Source organism: Alosa pseudoharengus, unplaced genomic scaffold (assembly GCF_046254945.1).
Source record: "Alosa pseudoharengus isolate Yale_2024_CS ecotype anadromous, Long Island Sound unplaced genomic scaffold, YU_APseudo_1.1 YU_APseudo_1.1_scf_15, whole genome shotgun sequence".
Lineage (NCBI taxonomy): Eukaryota > Metazoa > Chordata > Actinopteri > Clupeiformes > Clupeidae > Alosa > Alosa pseudoharengus.
In genome coordinates this window covers 4,192,730-4,217,781 of record NW_027468620.1, presented here as the reverse complement: position 1 = coordinate 4,217,781, position 25,052 = coordinate 4,192,730, and the positions used below count along the sequence as shown (strand labels likewise).

The window sequence follows — 25,052 nt, the reverse complement described above, 5'->3', positions numbered from 1 at the left end:
CACCAAGTTAAAAATGAAAAAGTAAAAACATGCATGCACACACACACATAAACACACTCACACAGGCACTAGGGCTGTTACTTTACGTTAGAAAATCACAAGTTTCGAAAACTGAAATAGGTACACTATTATTTTTAAACTAATTAAACAAATAAAAAAGATAGATGTAACAAAACTCACAAACAAGCAGAAAAGGAAAATAAAGAATTCCGAAAGTGCAGTAGGCATTCCGCAAGCTAAAAAGAAAATTCCTTCCAATATTACGCACCGGAAACAGCTGTTTCAATCGGCTGCTGTGCTTCTGGTGTTTTGCCAAAAAATGGAGGACAACGCGATCAACCTGTGCGACATGAGAGAGACGTGAGATAAGACCTAATAACTTGAGGTGTTCGATATGGAAGCACTTCGGGTTTTGGGTAGATCAAACTATGGAGAAGGACAAAGCGGTATGCAAACTGTGCAGTGAGTTCCTACGTAGGCTACACGAAATTTGTTTGACATTTCTAATCGTAAACACAGCCACGTTGAAGCCTGCAGTAATGTTTTTCACTGATGTTATGGCAGTCCACTCTGCTTATTGTTTTTCGAGAATGTTGCACTCCTGTTTGTCATTGTGCACGAAACTTCACGCCAATAAATCATCAGAAATATTGCTGGCTTGTGCGTCTTCAAGCGCCCTCTTTACGTTCGTCCTAATGCCTGTTAGTTGTCCGTGGATTGGAAACGTCTTTAGACATAAAAAATCGTTTCAATGAACACTTATCTCAAAAATCGAACAAGATTTTTTCACAAAAGTGACAGCTCGAACAGGCACACACACTCACGCAGGCACACACATAAACACACATACGCATCCACACACACAGAAAACGCACGCAAGCATGCACAAGCACACATGCACACATAAAGACACAGGCACACACAATACACAGGAACGCTCACACACATACACAAGCACACACATATACGCACACACACACACTTAAATGTTCGCAGGCACACACACATACAATTAAATGTTTGCACACACACACACACACACATGCGCGCGCACACACACACACACACACACACACACACATACATACATACATACATACATACACACACACTAGGGGTGTAACGGTACACAGAAGTCACGGTTCGGTTCATACCTCGGTTCGGACATCACGGTTCGGTACGAGTTCGGTACAATGGAGGGAAAAGCAAAACAAAAATGCAGAAAGCATTTTTTTTTTGTACATGTCTCAGGCTGTACCACCTAGTGTCATACAGTCTCTTCCCTGAGCTATCTGCAACAGCCTGAAGTGTGTAAGATGTAGGCTAAACAGTACAATAAGTACCCAGACTCCATCTGTAACTTGTAAACAAAATAAGACAATCAGCTAAAAACTGAAAATAGGCCTACAGCATCTCTTATTTCTGAAAGTGCAAATTACATAGAAAAATGATTTTTAAAAATCCACTTAAGCAAGACCTTCAACATCTGTGTTTAGTTGTATATGGAAGGGTCTACAATTTGCCTCAATATTTTTTTTTTATTGTGTGTAAAGTAATAATCTAGCCTACTAACTGTAAAAATATCACACTATTTTGCCTTTTTTAAAAAAACGAAATTGCTCCTTTCATTTCATAAACAGACTACAACTAGAAGTCACGTGACTTTGCCCTTTGACGTTAACTCACCGTAGCATGGTTTGTTTATTAGCCTGGTTAGCGTTGTCACTTTATTTTACTGTCTATGCACTTAACACCAGCTCCTCATGTAAGAAGTTACAAGTTACCCCAACATAAAGGTAATTACCACGCGATTTACATAGCTTTCTGTCATTACGAAATCATTTAATTTAAGCCATAGTTTTTGGCCCTATTTCTATGTGAATCCAAAGGCTGCTGATGCGCAGGGGAAGTTTTTTCCCCTCGTTTCAGTGATTGGTAGCCTACATCATCTGGGTGATGGCTTCGAATATGTGTAGTATTTTTTCCACTCACATACCCAACAACTGCTGAACAACGCCGACACACAGTTTCATCTTATCCAGCACTCTTTCGCCAGTACTAACGTTACTATAACTGAAGTTCTCAAACTTGCGATATTAAAGAGACCAGCGGATCCTCTAACTCTTGTGGGTCTAACCTTAGTGCTGCTAATGACTGACGGACTTGACCGACGACCTGACAAAAAAAACATAGGCGCCAATCAGAGCTTCAGAGCTAAGGCGAGGCTACAGATTAGCGTTAGGTGTCGCTAAAGAACTCCCGTAACTCTCGCTACTTAACAGTAATTGCGCATGACATTAATTAATGCGCACACGAGTTTTATGTATTTTTATACCGTGTATTCTCCGTGTAAATTCATGCACCGAACCGTGACGCCCGTACCGTTTCGGTTCAATACGACTACATGAACCGTTACACCCCTAACACACACATACATACACACACACACACACATAAACACACTCACATACACACACACAAAAAAACACACACGCACACCCCATTACCCCCATATACACACTCACAAGTGAACACACACTCAGAAACTCACATATGCACAAAAACAAACACACTATGCACACACTCATTTACATACACAGAAGTTGTTAGAGTAGGGGCTGGAGTAGGAGATGGAGACCAATTGACAAACATGATTTATTTTGTGGAGAGAATTTGCAGGACTGAGAGGCGGTCATAATGTTGTACCGTTTTGCGGTACATCTAGTTGAACTCCATCTTGCAGTTGAACATTTTTTCTGTCAGATGTACAGGCTTCATATGACTTCAGTTTTCATTGCATCTTATTTTGAGTGCTTATCCTGAGTGCTTTGCCTTTACATAGCAGTCACCAGGGTCTTATCTTGTATTTATGTTCCTGTTATTAATGTTTTCATTGATTAGTAATCCAGTCTGCCATCAAGGGACTCTTTAGGTCCAATCACCGCAGATGGATGACCCTCTGTGCTGATGCTGAATCCAGCAGAGCACCTTAATTACTGCAGGCCATTTGCTTAATGTGATTCTGCCCTCCTCTTATGTTAAATGGTTAAACTAATTCTCCTGGCCTTGTGCTGCTGGCCTCACCTCTCCCCATGTACAGCCAATCCCCTTGCTGAAGCAGAGGATGAATCACTCCATCACGTTGTCCCAGGAGCAGATCGCCTGCCTGCTGGCCAATGCCTTCTTCTGTACCTTTCCTCGACGCAACGCCAGAAAGCCAGAGTATGCCAACTACCCAGAGATCAATTTCTACAGGTATAGTTTCTCATTCAAAGCACAAGTTATTGTGGGTGTATTAGTTGAGTCAAAACCATGTTATTTATCCATTAATTGTAAAGCTGTGATTGTATTGAACAAATCTGTCAAGAATCCACGGACATTACCTCGACCAAACGGTTGAAGACGGTTTGGAGTCTTGAAGAAAACTTCTAAAGCATCTTTCCAACGATATACTTGTTCTCTAATGCCCTCAGGTGTAATTACACTCAAAATGGTCATTCCAATATACATTTATATTAGCAATTGCTTTCAAGGAATAATGACAAGGTCCAAGGGGTTAATTATTAGCGCAGGCATTTATAGACTATGTTAATATTTGTAAAATATGAGGCTCACTCCACATAACAACAGACATTTTTGAAAATATTGTTTTCCCCTGTGCATTTTCAAAATATTCTGTGTCCACACAAAAAAACAAAATCAAGTGAAATTAACTTTTTCTTGAATAACCTAAACTGATAGCCACAACTAAACAGCACTAAGTATTACGATAAATCTTAAAATCTTTATCAACAGCAAGAACATGGTTTGGACGATCAGAATTTTTCCAGTAAAGTGAACTTGCTTCTGTCCATTAGAGCCAACACCAAAGACATGAGGCAAATGGCAAAATGTTGCAGTTCTTACTTTTTTTATTTTTGCTACATGGGTGCTAAACAAAGCTAATTTACATTGCAGTCTGCATTTCAGACTTCTTTGTTGCCACGACAGTTTGACAGGCGCCGTTATTTAAAATCCCCATGTTATTTTCCCATAGGAAATATAGCATGGACCCAGATCTCCTGTTATGGGCAAAGATAGCAGCTTTTGTGTAGGCGAACTTCAGAGGTCTGTAGCTGGTGTACTTACAGTGCATACCACACAGCACATTCTCCTCTTGAGCAACGCATCCATGTAGGCAACTGCATTAGATGACCTTCAAATAAACCCCCACAGATGTCTGAAATGTTTTCCCCTTATTGTATAGTATCAGGTGACTAACTTTTAGACACCTCTTAGATATCATATTTTTGTTGATTAAGGCTTCATTAGTCACAGCTGGTCATCATGTGATCAGCCAAGTTAGTTTGTCTAAGAGATATACACCCTTGGTAAATATGACCCAATGTTATTGGGAAACCTTACCATGGTTAACCTCACACTCATTTTTGGAGATTACCAATTATCAATTATGTGCACTAAGTGCACAGTGTCTTCCTGACCACCACTGTATATTTCTGTGTTTTTGCGATTGTAAATTTACCTTAAATTTGTCATCTTGCTCGTTGGTGGTTGTCTGTGGCTGTAATTTAGTGTTTGTTTTTGGCTAACTCTGATGAATATCCCTGTGTCATACGATCGTGTGGGATGCCGTACATAGGAGAGGACAAGTAGGCGTCTGTCTGATTACCCACTACTGTTAACCTCTCTGAAAACTGGTCATGTGGCACACTGAAAATGATGGCTATCAAACTTAATTAAAACAGATGAGTGTTGTGCTGTACTAGGCTGTGATAAAGTGCAGAGTTATCCATCTCATATGTGTTTGTCCTCATCCATCAGCCACTGACCGCTTTAGGCTCCACCCCGCTGCATGAGAATGCAGAACTGATTTATTTACTGGGCTGTTATTCTGTCTGTTATTAGATTTGAGGATGCACTGCTGGGATATTTCTCTATTACAGCTATATGACATTTTGTAAATGATTAGGTCCTGTCAGTCATATTGGCAGATGGGTGTGACAATCCCATTTTCTAGTCCATTTTACCCCCCTCGACCTCCACTAAACTAATAAGATGTGACCAGTTCTGACTTAAGTGGTATCACACTGGGTGGGAGTGCATGGAAAATTTTATCTCGAACAGAATTTCTGCCCAGATGATGATGTAACTAATTAAATTCATCAATTTGACAAAAGAATTAGTACAGTGATGTTGGCCAACAGCACACACACTCCTGAACTCCTGACTATGGAAAAGCTGTATGATATTGTCCAGAGCTGTTTGTCTTCTTTTTAACCAATCATGAAGTATAGTTAGGCACCAAAATAGCCACTGAATTGGAAATGAATCATTGTTTAATGAATACAATTATATTTAGCTCTCCATGGCAAAGCTTCAGAATTGACACTGTTTTCTTCCAAATATACCATGTTTTTATCAAGAAGAACACACAGCACATAGCATTTACTGATGCTATTCACATTTCATTCATTCTCTGTAGAGCTTCAAATCCCCCCATTTCCTTTTCACCATTGTCAGCTGCAGATTGGATGATCTCTGTTTATCATCTCTTAGTCTGTGGTGGCTTTAAATGGCAGTTAAGATTAGGGGTTGACCGATATGTTTTTTTGCAGTTAAGATTTGTACTCCTCCCCACTTGGTATGTGCTCTAACACCATGGGCTAAAACCAAATAATTTTTTCTGAATACAATTGTGTCAACCAAAACCATGACCAGCAGTAATGTTTGGCTTTTTTGGTTTTGTTTTTCAAGCTATTCTTACATTACAATTACTGCAGACTAGAGATTTTAGTTTGGGCTGGAATGGAGTAAGTGGCATTTCTGATGCATCTCCTATAGTGCATGTGGCCAGTCTGATGCTGCAGTTTTGTCCTGTTTTTTCCCCATCAGAACCAGGCAAAGCCCTTAGCCTGCAGCCATTCTGCACTAAGGAGTTTTAAGCGCAGGAGCAGAAAGACAGGACAGCTAATCCAAGTAGGCGATGGATCGTTATGCCGCAGCCCTCTCTAATTGAGCGACTGTCCATCAGTTTGTAAATTGTCCGTTGTCTGATTGTTGCAAGAGGGAGGTTGATAAGTGGATTGCTGTTTTGGCAGAGCTGTCAAGGCCTGCCCTTCAATAAAAGGGAAATAGGCAGACACCCTCAGAGCTGTTTGCCTAAAACGTGGGATTTGAATGGATCTGGAAGTTGTGTAATAATTCCCTTGTGAAATATATGAAAGTAATGGTTCAGAAAGCAAAAAAAATAAGAAATCATTCGACAAAATGTAAGGGCTTTTGTACAAATAAGCTAATTTACCTATAATGCTGAAGTTAACATATTCATACATCTTTGCTGAATATTTTTCTGTGTTGGAATGTTAAATGGACAAACTATGATTTTTTTTTAACTTAGGTGAACTGTACTCTGAAAAGCCATTTAAAGCATAACAGCAGGCCTTTTTAATGGACAAAACATCATAACTAAAATGTATTTGTGCGTTTCCCTCACAGTTTCAATTCTGTTACTTATTTTTATATTATGTAATTATTTACTTTCTATTAAAGGGCAATACTTTGTTTCCAACTTTAAAAGCTTGCTCTCATCTTAGCAACCATTTTCATGTCAAAACAGGCTGCCCTCTGGGCTTGCATTACACAAAATTGGCTCTACTGACTAAGAGGGAGGGGTGAAAAAAATACATGCTGGAATAGACTGTAATAAATGAGCTCGCTCTTTTTCCCTGAAGGGCTTTTAGTGCATCAGCTTTGCTTTAGTTATTTCATTTGTTCACTGCCCCCCGACTACCATCCTTTTTAGGGCATGGCTGGTGCATGGGGTGCAGTGGATGAATGCAGGTGTGTGAGAGAGTCTGTGTTACTCATAGACAGACCCATGTGAGAAGAGTAGCCTCTGTGTTGGGATGTCTTATTATCAAGCCTTTTGATCGAGGACCTTCAGACCATTATGTGTACTTTGAAACCTAAGGAAAGAAGCCCCCCAACCCCCCACCCCTGGCTTCCTCTCAGTGCTGGCTTCAGCAATGTAGCACAGTGGTGGCCTGGGGCTCTGTCATTTTATCTCTGACTGAGGCCTCCACCAGTGTAGTTGGGAGAAGGGAGCACACAGGGCTCAAGCTTTGCATAAGTCATGTATGATAGTGCGCTGATTTGTCAGCCACCAGACAAGTTTTAATCAAACAGTTGTTTACAGAACAATAAAACACCACCAGGTTTTTACAAATGGCTTAGAATCTTGTCATGTAATAACGATTATATTAACTTTTATTTAAATCTAGAAATGTAATATTTTCAACTCAGAAATTATGTTATTTTCTTTCTAATTCATTTGTTAAAGGTTGTTTGAGGGCTCTTCTCCACGAAAGATTGAAAAACTGAAAACGTTGCTGTGTTATTTCCTGAGAGTCACCGAATCCAGTAAGAATTGACCAGCATGCTCTATCAAACATCTAATATTCTAGTCAGTGGATACATGTGCTGTGTCAGAAGAGGCTCAGTTGTGGCCCTCTTAGTGATCTTGTTTGTTTTCTCTTCTCATCAGGACCTACGGGCCTTGTGACGTTCACCAGACAAAGCCTTACCAATTTTCCTAAATGGGAAAGGTGAGTGAGTAAAGCCCAGTGCCACAGCAGGCAGGTTTAGGGGTGACTTGTGATTAATGGGAAAGATTTAAATCTTTGACTGGTTTTATATTGAGCTTTGTCCTCCAGTCGCCAGTCTTTTTCATTAGAAAATTCTCTCTGTGATTGCATTTGCCGGATTTGAGGGGCTATTCCTTCAAAATGCTATTTCTTTGACTAATGGAGCTTGGCACCCTGTAGGTAACCTAGCCCATTGTTTGTAAAGGCTCACAGTCTGACAGTCTGACTGTATAATCCAGCCAGAAGTTACATTTAAACATATTAAAGAATTCCATTTAAATTGCAGTAACTTAAGGTTGCTGCTGTAATTCCAAAATTACAGCAATGGTACTTTTGTCTGTTGTCATAGTAACTATACATTAAGGAAACAGCCTGTTCTAGACTTTGAATTGACATGTCCTTTTGACTGTTAAAGCTCCCGCACTCTACTTTCACGATTGCACATTACCTGTGAGGGCACTATTGAAGATCATGGATATGGCATGCTTCAGGTAAGATGTTGAATGATCTGGAACCAAATATAAAAGGCAGTGTTTCCCATACATTGACTTATTTGTGGCGGCCCACCACAATATCAACACTGACCATCACACAATGATTTTCCAGGTTGTACTAAATTGTGCTTAAATCTGGTTAGCATCATAACCACGCTGCGCTAATTTGCTAAAAACTGCATTCAAGTTAATTCTGCAAACCTGCCACCACAAATAGAATTCAATTCTGTGGGAAACACTGAAAGGTGGTCTGCCCCCAACCCATCAGCATGATGTGTTGTGTTGCATGAATTTAAGTAGTTTCCATAGTGTGTACATGGTCTTCTTGAAAATTATTTGATTATTTAACAAACTCATGTTGTAGCAAGAGTGCCATTGTTAATGTCAGTATATAAAGGATAACTATTAAGCAAATGGTGTATAGTAGGCATTACATCACTGTCAGAATGTCAATTCACGGAATCTTTTGGTCTCATAGACCTTATACAGAGCTTAATTACCTGGGACCTGAGTGATTGACTGAACAGCTCATTTTACAAATACCAGACAATAAATACTAAGGCATTCTTAAAGTGCTGTTCTCCATCATCTTCCATACATTTAATCACAATCAATCAGGTCAATTAAGGCCAGCATCTTTTCTCCTCAGCTGTTTGTGTGTGTTCATGTGTGTACGCTCACACTTGGGCTCATGCCCCAAAAATGCTCTCCATGACCAGGGCTAGTGCACCCTCATGTTTGACCTGTAGAGGTTCTGTTCTTCTGCCCCCTTCCTTCACCGCCTCTTTTGCTAAGGGATGGGGGGGCATGATGACAGCTGCTGCATACACGAGTAGCAGTGCATGGGATCTCATGAGGCCACTGGGCCCTAGTGGCCAGACTGACGGATGTTTCTGGAAGGGCTGGCTGGGGCTGACAGGCTGTCAGGGGCTTTGAGAAGAGGTGCGACAGCTTGACCTGGAATTGAGCGACCTGATCAGTGAGATCAGTTGGCAGCCTGCCACCATCTCCCTACCTCCCCCTTGCTCTATGGGCCAGTGAATCTAGACCTGACAGCCTGCAAAACAGACCATCATACAGACACTCCACTGTTTTTATTTACTTGGGCTTTCTTCAACAGCTCAGTGGCTTTTAGCCTTGGGTGGCTCAGCTCCTTCTTAGTACACTGAAAAGTCAAACACAGAGAGTGCTGATGTATAGCAAGATTACAAAGGAATGTTCTGAAAAGAGATGCTAGAATGTCACACTATTAAATGTGTGTAAGACTGGTGGTCTGGAAAAGTCTGATGTTTTGCAGTGATTTCTGCCGTTATAGGTGGACTTCGCCAACCGACTTGTTGGAGGAGGGGTGACTGGGCAGGGCCTGGTGCAGGAAGAGATCCGCTTCCTCATCAACCCTGAGCTGATTGTATCACGACTCTTCACTGAAGCCCTGGACCACAATGAGTGCCTTATCATCACAGGTCAGCACACACAAACACACATTGCCCACTATGACTAGGTTAATTGCATTGACTGCAATTGCTATTTTAGCATGGAATTTAACAGAAAGTAAGTGACAGACAGAGAAAGTATGGGTGGTGGGCAAGAGAGGAAATAGAGCTGGATCATGGAATGAAGATAGCAAGGTGCGAGATCTGCAATGCTCTCACTACAAACACAGATAGGTCAGCCAACAGTGAATTGCTGTAGGCCAGTTGGGAATGTGTTAGATAAGATCTGATCTTCCGAATATTCTATATCATACAACAGTTAGATCCGGTCCAACTATTTATTAATTTTTGATTGGATAAGAGGCATTCCATGAGTCATCACTAGTGGGGGTATCCCAACACAACCCCATTCAAGACTTTTTACTGTTAGTAATCATTACGCATATTGCATTGAATTATCCAAGTCGAACATTCCATTAATTCGTAGCTAGAGAGCAGCGTTTTCATAACGTCACTTTGGAATGAGAAAAACGCAAAGTAGGTGGCTGGCAGATAGGTTGTAAATGAGCTTAGACGTATTTTTGGGTTACAAAACCAAAGTTTTTAAATTTAATAGTAATGAGTGCCGTGCAACCCTAGATGGTCCAAATGGATGGAGTAATGGATGGTTGGTGAATGGTGGAAACATACAACATCGGGATGGACAATATCCATCAGGATCGCACCATATGCGAGTATAGAGCTTGGGATTGTGCCGTAAAATCACTATGAATTGTGGGAATCACGGAAACACTATTTCGGTGTGGGAATCACGGAAACACTAACGCGCAGCGAAGCGGCGGTCATATAGGTTTAGTCATATTTTTTTTGTTTTTTTTGTTTTTTTGTTTGTTTTTTTTTTCTTTTTCGCATGCCCAAATTTCTGTCAATGATTCCCGGGACACTGAAAGACCGGGGTACACTAAACTTGGTGGGCATGTAACCCCACATGGATAGCATGGAACCATCGTTTTTCGTTTTGATCTGTAGCCCCCCCGCTGGACTGGACCCCCCGAAAGGAGGGTAGGGCAGACACAGTTTTCTGTGAATATCTCGAAAACCGTAGGGTTTAGGAGGACCATTTTTTTTTGTATGTTGATCTCAAGGGGCCATGTCAACCCATTCCATAACCACTCATTTCATGTATAGCGCCACCTAGTTAAACACAAAAAAGTAAAAATGAGGTGTTGTAATTGTAGGTATCTGTGACCTAACAAAGTCAAAACTGTACAAAATTGGAAGTGTAGGATCATTATGACACCCTCTGTATGCACGCCAAGTTTCGTGGAATTCCGTTCATGGGGGGCCACACAATAAATTAATTTATGTTACTATACACCAACTGGCCTGTAGGTGGCCGGAGACAGTTTTCTGTGAATATCTCGATAACCGTAGGGCCTAGGAGGTCCACCTTTTTTATGTATGTTGGTCTTAAGGGGGCATGTCAACCCATCCCATTACCACTTATTTCATGTATAGCGCCACCTAGTTAAAAATTAAAAAGCAAAAAATTAGGTGTTTTCATCACAATATCTCTGGCTGACAAGGTCAAAACTGCACGAAATTAAAAGTGTAGGATCATTATGACACCCTCCGAATGCATGCCAAGTTTTGTGTACTTTCGTTCATGGGGGGCCTTACAATAAAATAATTTATGTGTACATTTAGTAACGTACACCAACAAGGATTCCCGGCACTGAAAGACCGGGGTACACAAAACTTGGTGGGCATGTACCCCCACATGGATAGCATGGAACCGTAATTTTTCGTTTTGATCTGTAGCCCCCCCGCTGGACTGGACCCCCCGAAAGGAGGGTAGGGCAGACACAGTTCTCTGTGAATATCTTGAGAACTGTAGGGCCTAGGATGACCATTTTTTTCCGTATGTTTGCCTCCAGGGGTCATGTTAACCCATTTCATGTGCACACATGTGCACAAACAGATACACACACACACACACACACACATACATTCACAGTAATCATACGTATGACACATACTCACACAGTAGACATATGTACGCTTGCATGCACAGGCACATACGCAGGCATACACACAAGCACGCACACACACACACACACACACACACACACACACACACACGCATAACATAAACATGTACATGCACACATGCACACAATTCAAGAATTTCTCAGAATTATGAACAGGCAAGATGGAGGTGGGGTTGTATAAAATGAATTTTACATTGAAATCTATGAACTAATCATGTTTTGGTACTTGTTGTCTAGCAGATACCAGTGAGAATTGAGTGTGGATAATGCAATTTAGTGAGACAGTTAGAATCATATAGGCCTTTCAGCGTGATTTATTTTTGTGGAAAAAATGTGCTGGACTGGGCGGCGGTCATATTTTGTACCGCTCTGCGGTACATCTAGTTGTTATTGCTTGTGTGTGATGCCAATGAAACAGTCTTTTGGACACATAATAAATTATTTCATTTTGCTTGTTAACCAAACCTGCTAGCTAGCTAGCTAACATTAGCACAGTAAACAGAAAGTGAATAGGAACGGCTAGTGATGTTCGCTAGCTAGGTAGCAGCTAAGAACTTGGACTGATTAAACTTGTATATTGTTGCAAACTAACCTGAAATAGCACTCGTTCAGCAACTTTGTGGTAGTCTATTAGTTCTATCAAAACTATCGTAGGTTAGTTTATCAACTGTCTCTGGGTCTAGAGCCTTTGAGACAAAGGCAAGAGCACAAGAGTTTTGCTAAGACAGTGACCGATCACAAATAAAGTTATTTTTCTCTTTATTTATTTAGTTGGAAAATACAATTTCAATGTCAAAATGTTAGGAAGACATGTGGCTTGTAGAAAATGGGTTCATAACTTACATTGCTCAATGTAGGTGAATTTTGCAGATGAATCCAAGCTAATGTTACCAAAGTGCTTGCAGACAAAGACAGAGCTGTATTTCCCATATGTCCCTTGCTGGTCACCATTTTTTTAAAATGGCGCATGTACATGGAGAGTCGACCTCAGCTAGTATGTACAGTGGGGAGAATAAGTATTTGAACCCATGCTAAAGTTGACTAAAAAGAAAAATATAAAAACATCTGTTAGAAATTGATCTTAATGCCTTAATTAAAACAAATAGTAAAAATCCAACCTTTAAGGACACCAATTTTCTTAGTGAATGAAGAATGTACCGTAAATAAATAAATGTTCTTCCTTAAATTACAGGGGCAATAAGTATTTGACCCCTATAATAAATTCCCATAGAGGCAGGCAGATTTTTTATTTTTAAAGGCCACTTATTTCATGGATCCAGGATATTATGCATCCTGATAAAGTTCCCTTGGCCTTTGGAATTAAAATAGCCCCACATCATCACATACCCTTCACCATACCTAGAGATTGGCATGGTGTGTTTTTCAGTTAGCCTATTAGCTGGTTTGATTAGCATTGAACCCAATGAGCATTTTAGTCAACTTTAGCATGGGTTCAAATACTTATTCTCCCCACTGTATATGTAAAGTAGGATTTCTAAGCCAATAGGTATGCTTTGAATTGGTGTTGGTGGTAATTAAACATGAATGGGGCCACATTTATGAATCGGAAATGTTGATTTTGTGAACAAACAACTGAAAACATTACACAGTGGACCTTTAAGGATAAATTAACATGACTTTGTGACTGAGTTTACATGCTTAGAGGAATGTAGTCATCAATTGTGACACCCAAGACCCACCAATTTTATTAGGGGTCAGTGAAGGAAAACAAAGCTGGATGCTGATCTGTTGGGGACCCATACTTGTGAGTTTTCTTAGATTATATTTTATTTCATTTATATATGTACTTTTTATACAGAGCTACACACGCTCACATACACTCTCATTCCTTCTCTCTCCCACTTCCAAATTGGAGGTAAATCCATTACATTGATTTACAATAGGCTGCCAAGACTTTCCTCTTTTCTCCACAGCTGAATTGCCTTATTCTTCATGCTCCCACTCAGTGCTTGGTCCTACATGTGAAGTGACCCTCTCTTTTCTCCCCTCCCTCTCTTTCATCACTCCCTAGCCTTCTACACACTTGTCTCCTTCTGTCTTTCACTCATCCGTCTTCTTACCTACTTACTCTTTCCTTTCTGGGCACCTGCTGTAACAGAGGGGGTGTAAGTTGGGCCCAGAGCATCTTCTATTGGCTTGTTCATTCCTCCTGTGTCTTTCCTTCAGAAGGGATGGTGTTTCAACAATACAAATGTATTTGACAGCAAGTGTTTCTTTACTATATTATCTTATAGGGCTGTGCTATATTGTATCGCAGATTGCATATAGTATATTGCAATATTTTATATATTGTAAGACTTGATGTTTTTGCACAGCGTTGTGCGCAACTTGGACATTTTTCCATATTCCAAAAGGTGCCTGTGGGCATTTTTCTAGCATATGACTGTAATGACTTTTGTCATCCTCGTAGCCCTAGTTCTCATTCATTTGCAACACAGCACCAAAATTATTCTTCTTATTATTATTATTATTATCATCATCATCATCATCATCATCCTAGGAACTCTTGAACTCTTTACTGTTAGTAACCACTCTGCAATTCATATTGAATTGTTCTATGTAAACTTTCCATTCATTCAAAGAGAGAGAGCATTTAATTTCATAACGTCACATTTGATAGTTAGTGAGTGAGAAAATGGAGTGAATGTGCCTACGGCCAAATCACAGTCATGGGCATATCCTTTGTTGCCCCATTGTCATTCATGTCATATTGCTTAAATATAAAATGGATGAAAATAACACAGGAGAACAGGATGTTTTTGGTTTTTGGGTGGGTAAATTGATGCCTCCCTTTCAATTTAAAATGAAAGCACACTGTAAATTGATGTTGAAGGCGACTGCTTTAAGATTACAGGGGAAACTCTGCCGCCTCACAAAAAAGTCAATAACATATGTACAAGTAGTCTGTAGCTATATTTCCATTAGCCTAATTTAACTCTACATCAATATTGTTGGTTAGAAAGTGTTTCTTCTTGGCTGGATTGTTCACTGGAGTTCAATGACACTTTAGAATGCTTTGTTGCAAACCTCATTTCCAGTAAATGGAGGAACTGTCATGGTGGTTTGACCTCTTTTTGACTGGCAGCGTTTTAGAATTATACATTGGCATAGGAGATTTCAAGTTCAGTCCATCAGTTGTGAGGTAAACTGCAGCTCATTCTCAGTCATTTGCTAGCAATTCCATACATTCCATTTCTGTTTGTATGTAGGGTAGTGCAAAATAAAATATAGAGTTCTTGTGTCTGTTACTTGTTTTTGTTTCAATTGCTTATTTAAGTATAGCTGCCTAGCTATGCAAGATGGCAGATGATGCTAATATTATTGTTCACTGGAGAGACTTCAAATAAAACTGGAAGGCAGATCAACACTCAAAATTCTTTTAGTTCAAATATCAAGGAGTAATACACAGCCATTTCAACTCCCCTGGTATGCCTAGTGAACTGGCTAACTGGATGTGCTGTGATAAAGAATGTTGCCAATTTGACCACCTCGATCTCAGAATTGTTTGGTCAAAACTGAACATCCATGAACCTTTTAATTGTACAATGCCCTTATAAATAACATTTGGGGTTTTGGGGATCTGGTTAACTTAAGCCTACAAAGGACAATATAATAGCCTGATAATACTAAAATAATAATTGACTAATTGTATGACTGCCTCCCCTATTTCAGAAAGAAGCATCTGCTACTGGCAGATTGTACTTTGTACTTCCCTCCTTCCTGAAAATGTATTTGTGTCAGGATTATGTCCTTGTGTGTATTTGGGCTAGGTTCTACACAGTATGATGAAAGGCCACTGTCCACCCCAACACTTCTTAGCCATCATTCATTCCCACTCTTTCACCCACTAAACAAGTGCAACAGTCTCTTTTGCAGTTCATCAGGCTTATCTTTTGGTGTCCCTCAAATGCTAGCTTTATGGGGTGAACCCACTGAAAAATGCTGAGGTCTCTTAAAGAGGTTATAAGATGTATAATATGGCTGAAACAAATAGTCCGATTTTGACATGTGTCCTCATATGTATGATTGTGCATGTCATAGTACTGTTGTAAAATAATGGTATTTTGTAGTTTCTAGAGATATGCTTGCCACAATCTCTTCCACTGCACTAGAGTATCACCCCCTCTCAATCTACTTTCTTACTGTACATCATTAAATAGGGCTGCCTCAAAATGTCAGGAAATGGTGGAAAAATGTTGATTACTGTTTCCCAAATCCCCAGATTATGTCCTCAAATGCCTTGTTTAGTTCACCAGCCAAATATGTTTAGTTTACTTTAAAAGTGTAGTAGTTAAAGATGAAACTATGCACGTTTAAGAAACTGCTATCAGAGAATATTGACAACTAATTAAATAACTGATTAATTGTTGCAGCCCTACGCATTAAATGAATTCTCCGTCAGATTTAGCAAAATGTTAATTGTGATCTCCAAATTGCATCATATTTACAGTCTATACTTCTCTGCGTTCACCTGCGCCCCCATTACTCTCGTTTGAATTACTCGCGAACCCGTGATCGCATAGATATGGCAAGCATGTCAGATGAAAGAGGAGACACAGAACTATCATTTGATACCAAGTACATCCTTCTGGGTTATAAAACAGACGAAGTGACAGCAAAATAATAACTGGACTTACCCCACGTTTTTGTCTGTTTTTGTGGCAAAGCATGTTTGTAATCCAATGCTATTGTGTGTTTCTCTATGGCAAAGCATGTTAATAATCCGGTTTTGAGATCCTAGCAAAATCCTTCATGGCATCCAATTCAAGGCTCACATTGCATCCCAATTTGTTCAACAAAGCAACACCTTTTTTGCCTTTACTTTGTTCATGGCAATACAGTAAAAACTTGAGAATCATTATGAGTGCATACACCATAGGCACACGCAGGCTAACACGCAAACTCTGGTCAAGTCAGGTCAGATCAGATCAGTTCGTGTCACAGATATGGAGTGTAGAAAGGTCATCGTAGATCACACACCACATATTTCTGTAAATTGCTCAGCCCCAGAGTATCCCTCCAACATGGCAATTATATTGCCAGATTCAGGACAGTCTGCCCTACACACACATGAAATGCATGTAGCTATGAGCTTGCTGTGGTGAGATACATGTCAAAATATAATAATTTTTATAATATGCTTTTTGTATTTTAATTCTTTAAAAATCAAAATAAATTCAATGCTAATACTAATACATGAAATGATTGCCTGGACTCTGCTGAAAAAAACAATATATAATATGTGTGTGTGGCACTTACAATGACCAGAATAAATCCTTATGAATAAAGGTAGTGAAAATGCCCTAAAAACATCTTAGGGTTCTAAGGGTTAACATCATGACACTGGGCTCTTAATGCATGCCCACTACATGAGTGGAGTTGGCAGTGCTGTCCAGGTTAGGAACCTGGAAGAGTGCTGGATTTAATCTTGTAAATGCTCTATGTTGGACTGCCTTTGCGGGGACAGTCTTAAACTCAAATTGGATTAAGGTGACCCCCCCCCCCCCTTCTGGAACATACTCAAATAAATACTACTCAAATAAAATGTTTGTTTTGTGGGATGATGTGCATGACTAGACTGTTGCGATGCACCTCACATTTATATGAGTTAGATGCAAGCAAAACTATAAGTCTCTTAAAAAAAATGTGAGGTGCTTTTTAGAAGTCCAATTTTTTTTCAAGGATTGGTCGTTGTTTAGATGCCTAATTTACAGTAGCTGACAGCCGGACTACAACAGGCACGCAACTGAAGCATTCAGTTTGTGGAGCATCTGCTGCAACAGTTAGCTTCCACTATAATGAATGGAACTGGCTTCACCAGACGTGATAGCAGTGTGCACATGCGAAAGAATTACATCAGTATTTTTACGCACTGCAAATGGAACATTTCAGGTGCATGTCCAATGTAGCCCGGCTTTAAGTCATGCAGCTGGCTATTTAACTAAGTTTATTATATATAATATATATTATTTTATATATATTATAATATATTATAGCAATATGTACAAAAGCATTTTCCATCTGGTGTTTTTAAGCACTCATATTTTGGAATACTCATGTTTTGTAAACCCGCCTATTACCACATTGTTTGATTGTATCTTGCAGGAACAGAGCAGTATAGCAAGTACTCTGGCTATTCTGAGAGCTACAAATGGAAAGAGAGTCACAATGATAAAACACCAAGGTAGGCAATCTGCCTTATGTTAGGAAATATACAGTGATGTACAGTCTCAGGTGTATTAACTAAATGTATGTTTTAGGGAAGATATGAATGATGCCTTTTGTCAAAAACGTAGAATGTGTTTAAAGGAATTGCATAATCTTTGCAAGGCATCAGTCCAGCAGCTGTTCCAAGAGAACAGGTCCACACACCAAAGGCAACAGCTTGAAACCTTTAGACTTTCAAGCGGCTCAGGTGTTTACAGGAACAGTGCAGAACTGTTTGTCTTTTGCACTTCCACTGTTGTGCAAGAATGTACTGTAGCTTAATGATTTTGTTCGTCAATCGCAGTGTCAATTTTGGTGACAATTTTTAGGTGACAATCTCCGTTAAACCAGATAATTTCAAGATAACATTAGCCAGATTGAACATGATTGAATGGAGAGTTGAATTTGTAAACAGTTGGTATATTATACTTTTGAATTGTAAATTGTTAAAAGGTTGTAAAGTGATTCCTCATTTCTCCTAACCCATTTGTGTTGTGTTCTCATCTCACTCAGAGATGATTGGCAGAGGAGATGCACAGAGATAGTTGCTCTAGACGCATTGAAGTACAGACACTTTCTAGAGCAATTCCAGCCTGACAAGATGATTAGAGAGCTAAACAAGGTAAGTAAAATGTGCTAAACAAGGTAAAATGAGCTAAACAAGTGAAATAAAAAGCATGCTTTACACCAGCTCTGAGAGTGAACCACCATATCCCTCATCGGTTTCACCGATATTGTTCCTATAACTTGGATTGACCTCCTTTACGGTACATGACACCTCCTGTCCCTTTTGCCCAAATTAAAGGAATTACATGTTGAATTCCCTACGTCGGTGGTTGGTGAATACTCATGACATCGTATTGTTTGTTGTATTCCTTTTAGGCATATTGTGGATTTTTCCGACCAGGAGTGAGCAGCCAGTACCTCTCTGCTGTTGCCACAGGGAACTGGGGATGTGGAGCATTCGGAGGTGATACACGACTCAAAGGTATTCAAATGAGTAGTTTTGAAATAAATTCAGCTTGTCCCCAAGAATATCTACATGCATCATTGTGGACTCATGATTATAGCTGTTACATACATGTGTCTTAACTGTGAGACCTCTCATCTTAATAGCAACAGTAGTTCCTGGGGTCTCTCTGGGGTGAAGGCAGTTGGAGAGTAAGCCAAACCAAAATGATGGAGCCCTGCTGTGCCTTTCATTTAGCTCAAGACCATTTGTCCACTCACTTACTGTTATTTGCAACATACATTTTCCATGTGGAAAAATGATAACTGATTTCTTCAGCCACCCCATGAGTGATCTAGAGTAGGGGGCTATTTGTTTGTGTGCAGTAGCGGCTCCTGGGTTGACAAATAGGCGGGGCAGAGTCTGATGATCAAGTTTAGAAAAAAAAATTGGCATAGTTCCAGGTCACCGGCAGCTGGACGCACACTAAGGGCGGTCCACAGAGATTTTATTCATTTTTTCTTCAATTTTTCTTTCTATGGCTAGGCTATGAGCGAAATCTTGAATGGAATCCCATAATGTTACCACTTGCGGTCAAAATACCGTTTTGTTCATGCATTATTAACCTATGGTTAGCCTACTTAATGTTATTTTATTCATAAGAAGTGAAGTTTAAAATGTTGAGATTCCAGACAAATAAAAGCTACATAGGTACCGGTAATCAGCTAATTAGCTCAGATCAGTGGAGAACTACTTTGGGGGGAAAACTCAAGAGGGAAACAAATAAACCGAGAATTCGTTGCGAAAGCAAAAACTGGAGCTCCAAGCATAGGCTTCATGCCGCCTTACACCACTCAGCTCTCATAGTCAAGTTCAAGTTGTTTATTTTATTTGAGGAAGCTTGAACTATCAAATAGGATGGCGGCAGAAAAATGGCCAGTGAATGAAAATCTGTCGGTGGCGGTAACTATGATTGTCACACACTTCATAGGCAATTTGCGCAAAGTTAGAAGCGGTCCTGCGCTTATCCTGGACACCGGTATGTTTTGCACAAAGGCACGGGACATCACGTAGGCCTATCGTTCTCATGTTGGCCACAAACTTGTCTGTAACCCTGTGTGCCTCCACTGCATCAATTGCTCTTTTCTGCAGCTGTGCATAGAGCACATCTACACGGGGCATGATCTTGTAGAACAGGTCTAAGGAATAAAAACTCGGGATCTAAGAGCATTCGAGAAAACCCTTTAGCCTCTCTAACTGAGATTGTATTAAAATCTCCAGATATTTCAATTATTTCGAAACACTCCAAAATAAGCTTTTAAATCTTTTCGGAGATCTTGTGAAAAAAGCGGAGAAACCATAAAGATCCGAGAAGAAGACACGCACTGAGGATGCTGCTGACGCAGCCTTTTCCATCACCTGGTTCAATTGATGTGCATAGCAATTAGGGTACACGTCTTGCACTTTCTTACGCACTCCACCAGATGCTCCTCTCACGACACTAGCCCCATCAAATGTCTGTGCAATCAGCCTTACTTGATCTGTGTCACTCTCAGGTGAACAAACTCGTACACAATTTCTTACACTCAGAGGTGGAAAGTAACGAAATACATTTACTCACGTTACTGTATTGAGTAGTTTTTCTCTGTATTTTGTATTTTTATAGTAGTAGTTTATAAAATCGGTATTTTAAATTTTACTTGATTACATTTTGAGTAAAGTATTGTAGCCTACTTCGCTACATCAAAAATCCCATCCGTTACTTGAGTAAAAAAAAAAGACTAACGAAAAACGGAAAGGGAGAGAAAAAAAATCGTGCCCTAAACCACTAGCCTAGTGATAATGATCAGCATGTAGCCTACAACAGGACATGAATCAAGCTGGCGCCATGCAGTCTTTCTGAAAGTGATGGGAGACTGGATCACAAAATGCATCAGATTAGCCTAACCTATGAAGGTGTATTTTCCGCTATTCCAATCGGTTGTCTCAGTTCGTTTTAGCACTAATGATTGCGGAGATATTTAAGCAAACACCATGGGATTTCGTGTTTTGACGTTTGTGCTCACCTTTCTTTGGAAAGAAGTTTATTAGCAGTCGTTTCCCCTCATTTTGATGTCTCTCTTTTTCCTGTTTTGGCCTTTGTTTTTAGTAACCTGACTTGGCTTTCTTGGAGAAAGACATTGCACCAGCAGCAAAACAATTAGTGGTCCACTACTAGCGATGCTCAACTAAATAAACAAAAGATAGACTACCTTATGAATCGTGCAGGCGGACTAAACCATTTAGCTCTTTAGCAAGGGAGAGTGAGAGTGACCTTACACCGTTTTCACTATGTTTTGTATACAAAATCCAGTCAGTCAAACTTTTTATATTATTTTTTTAAGTAATTAGCCTAAACTTCCAGTGAGTGTATTCGAAATTTTCACCACATATTATATTAACACACATATAAAAAATCCAAACATAAGAGTTTTGTGTATTAAAGTGGAATGACACAGGAAAAAAGTATTGAACGTGCCTACTGAAATGTCTTCAATACTTTGTGGAAAAGCCTTTGTTTGTAAAGACAGCTTCAAGACATTTCCTGACAAAACTTATTGGTCGCAGTATCAGGTCTGAATTTGGCCCATTGTTCTAAACAGATTCCAGGGGTCCCTCTTGTGAATCCTGATCTTTAGTTACTTCCACAACTATTTAATTGAATTGGCTGCCTTCAAGTCTTTCTGGAGCTTTCTCCGAGTGGTCCTTGGCTCTTGGAATTGACTATCCTTCTGACTCCCTGGTCAGAAATATTACGAGGAGATCCTTTGCATGGCCGGTTGATGATGCAGTGATGTTTCTTCCACTTGCAGATAATGGCTCCCATGCTGCTTACTGGAAGATTCTGATGTTTTGAAATGCATCTGTAACCAGTTTCATTGATATGTTTTGCAACATATCTTGCAAGGTTGCAAAGGTCTTGGGAGAGCTTTTTGCTTTTATCCATCATGAAATGTTTCTATTGGTAATGAAAAACCTTTTTATAGCCCATCAATATGTAGGCTACTAACCAAGCTTATATTAATTTGCACAGATAGAAAGGATAACTACTCTCTATACAGATTCCAGCTCGTTCCTTCCCTTTCCTTGCCTTAGTGCTTTTTCTTAGCGTGTTTAATACTTTTCCCCTGTGTTATTCCACTTCATTACATGACTCTACTTATGGAGTTGTTTGGATTTTTTATGTGTGGATTGAGTTATTACTAATGCCTGGTGAAAATGTTGTGCCCCCTGTTATCCACTTTTCACGGGCCCTCTCCACCATTGGGGCCCTATACTTCCCACTTTCCCCCCCAGTACGACGCCCTTTAATCTGCTGAACCTTCTGCTCGTTTCCAAATATAAAAAAAAACTCTCTGCAACTCAATATTGGCCTGCCTGCCTCAGCTGCCTGTGAGGGGCTTTTCAGTTGTGCTGGATTACTGTTCACTGCAAAGCGACCCAAGGATGAGTGCAACTAACTTTGAAAATCAACTACTGCTCAAACTTAAAGGAGAACTCCGGTGATTTTTCACATAGATCTCCATTTCTCAACGTCCTTTTCAGGCAAGTATCTCCACTCGGCGTACATATGTGTAGACATATGATGTGTAGACAACTGCCATATTGGCGTTACAAACTAACCCCGTGCATTACTATGGAGGATTTTTTGAGTGCTGTATCTCCTCAATAGAAAGTCTTTGGTAAAACTGGTTGTTCTGGTACCCCCCCCCCCCCCACAAAAAAAAAAAGTAACTAAGTAACTTTTACTTAAAGTACATTTTAAATGAACTACTGTACTTTTTACTTTTACTTGAGTACATTTTCAGATCGGTATTTTAACTTGTACTTGAGTAATATTTCATCAAGGTATTGGTACTTTTACTTGAGTACAATATTTTCGTACTTTTTCCACCTCTGCTTACACTGTAGCCCTCATCGAGTTGTGCTGCAATATTAGCTTTCCGCTGCATGGCTAATTTGCACAACTCAGATGCTAGCCTCATGTTTTTTGCTCTCTCTGATAAATGTTTCATGTCACACACACCTACACTAGCCTACTCCAAACATCCCCTTGTCTCCCAGAAGATCGGAAAAGCAAGCATGGAAAACAGAACATTTTATTGCGTTCAGGACAACCAGAGCTTCTTATCAGAAATATGGCCTACCACGAACGTGAAAATGTCCGATTAAATGACCGACTCTTGTCCTTTGTTTGTTGGTATACGATGTTAATGTCGGGCTGATCAGGTCCTAGGTCTTTGATAGCTAATTTAACTACAAACTTTTTAAGTCTTTCGAATGAGTTCTTTAAGAGAAACTCCACACTATTTTGTGTTTGCACAGCGTGTCATCAGATTTGGACGTTGCCATATTGGAGATACTCGCCTCATTAGAAAGCATTAGGCACTGAAGTAAATCCCTAACATCGTCAAGGAAAATAGTTAATTATTGCCGTGTTTTAGGTTGTACCAATAGGTCAGACTGAGAAAAACATCTGGTGTAGGTATCAACTTCCAAAAGTTATTAGAAAAACAGAGAGAAAGGAGAATAATGCCAGAAGTTATCAGAGGAAGGGGGCGCTTGTGGTTGAACTTGGTACTTCGTCTCCCTCACCCAACTCATATGGATCTGCGCTGCCAATAAACTGTAATTTCTCGAAACATCGCATTTTCTTGTGGTCCAAGTCCTGCCCTATATGCCTTTGCATCTTAGACGCATTTTGATGAGCTTTTCTGTTGTTTAGACACGGCTACAATCACGTAAGATATCCAAAGTGCATAATACTCCATTGTACTTCATTCACCGAGTATCGCCAATATGGCCGCGCGTGCTGGGTTACCATGGTTACTGGCCAGAACGTGACGTCCGTGCAAACCTGTTCACTCGCCATTTTTCAACTGTCTGCCTGACCTCATCAAACTTTGTGCGGACTAATACAGTAGGCATAGGCTACTACAGTACAGGCAGTAAGTTCTGACGTCGTATGGGCAGTGGCATGATCTGCCCACCCGACCTTCTACTAACCACGCTCTAGCTGCAGTTCCATTATCGGTCGACAGATTTACATAGACAAACAGCAGACGCTGTTCAATTTCTTACCAGAAATTAAATGTAACGTTACAGTAGGCCTACAACAACTACGGATATGATCAACGAGATCTTTGCGATCTTTGCGAAATTTCTTTGCAAATCATACAAAAATGTAACATGATTGAGTACTTTGCCACTGATTACAATAATAAACAAACAACATTTTATTTAAAAAATATTTTGTGGATCTACTTTTCTAGTGGATGAATCTTTAGTAGGGCTCTGCCCCTCCTGCCCAAGTGAACGAGCCGCGTCTGTTTGTGTGTTTATTTATTTATTTTAGAAAAACAAAAAAGGGCTACAAAACACACAATACATATTACAGCACTTTAATCAGCACTTCCCCTTTGGTGAAATGATGTTTGTTATTTTTAGCACCTGCTAGTTTATGTTGCAGGCAACACTCATTTGTCTTAACATAGTCATTAGTCTGCCATCACCATCCATCCCCTTTAAATATTTAAACTAGGGAGAATTTTCATTTGAATCTGTGAGTAAGACTAAATTCCTTAATAGGGTGGGTTACCCATGGATTATTTACCTTTCAGATTTAGTTTGGATAGAAATGTGCCCAGTTTGTCTTTTCAATACTAGACTCTATTTATCCAAATGTATTAGTGCTTTCAGTTGGTAATACATTTAATCAGATTCATCACACAATTTTACTGTGATTAACAAACACTCAAAACTGAAAAACATGTGAATCAACATAAGAAATATGAGCCATGAAAACAATTAAGACCATCAAAATGGACAAGGAAAGGAATGTTTCTCATGAGATATGTTTCATACATTCAGTTGTGGCTCTTGTTCACAATAATTCTGTGAGTGGGCTATGCACAGTACAGTGACAAATACCGTACACGACTGTGTACACGACAATGAGGCTTCCAGGGCCTTTGGATTAAAAACAACCCCACATCATCACAGACCCTCCACCATACTTATCAGTATGCATAGTACTCTTTTCAACATAGTGATCCTTCTATGTACACCAAACCCACCTTGAGTGTTTGTTGCCAGTGCACTCAATTTTCATCTAATCTAGAACATGATTTCAGGTCCTAGTATCATATAGCAGTTTCAGCCATTTACATTTGTAAAGTGACAAGAAAGGCCTTTTCCCGTCATGCCTTTTAAAC

At 39.8% G+C, this 25,052-nt stretch overlaps 1 protein-coding gene across 6 annotated transcripts in view; it reads left to right on the top strand.

The window, feature by feature from the left end:
- Window positions 1-25,052, top strand: part of parga (poly (ADP-ribose) glycohydrolase a) — a 68,221-nt gene that overhangs the window by 39,436 nt on the left and 3,733 nt on the right. For all 6 annotated transcript variants that reach the window (XM_076285289.1, XM_076285291.1, XM_076285290.1 and 3 more), the window contains 8 exons: window positions 3,101-3,255; window positions 7,340-7,419; window positions 7,544-7,604; window positions 8,059-8,134; window positions 9,453-9,600; window positions 17,748-17,826; window positions 18,363-18,471; window positions 18,732-18,837. In XM_076285289.1, the coding sequence (XP_076141404.1) occupies window positions 3,101-3,255; window positions 7,340-7,419; window positions 7,544-7,604; window positions 8,059-8,134; window positions 9,453-9,600; window positions 17,748-17,826; window positions 18,363-18,471; window positions 18,732-18,837 (814 nt within the window). The remainder of the gene's footprint in view (window positions 1-3,100; window positions 3,256-7,339; window positions 7,420-7,543; window positions 7,605-8,058; window positions 8,135-9,452; window positions 9,601-17,747; window positions 17,827-18,362; window positions 18,472-18,731; window positions 18,838-25,052) is intronic.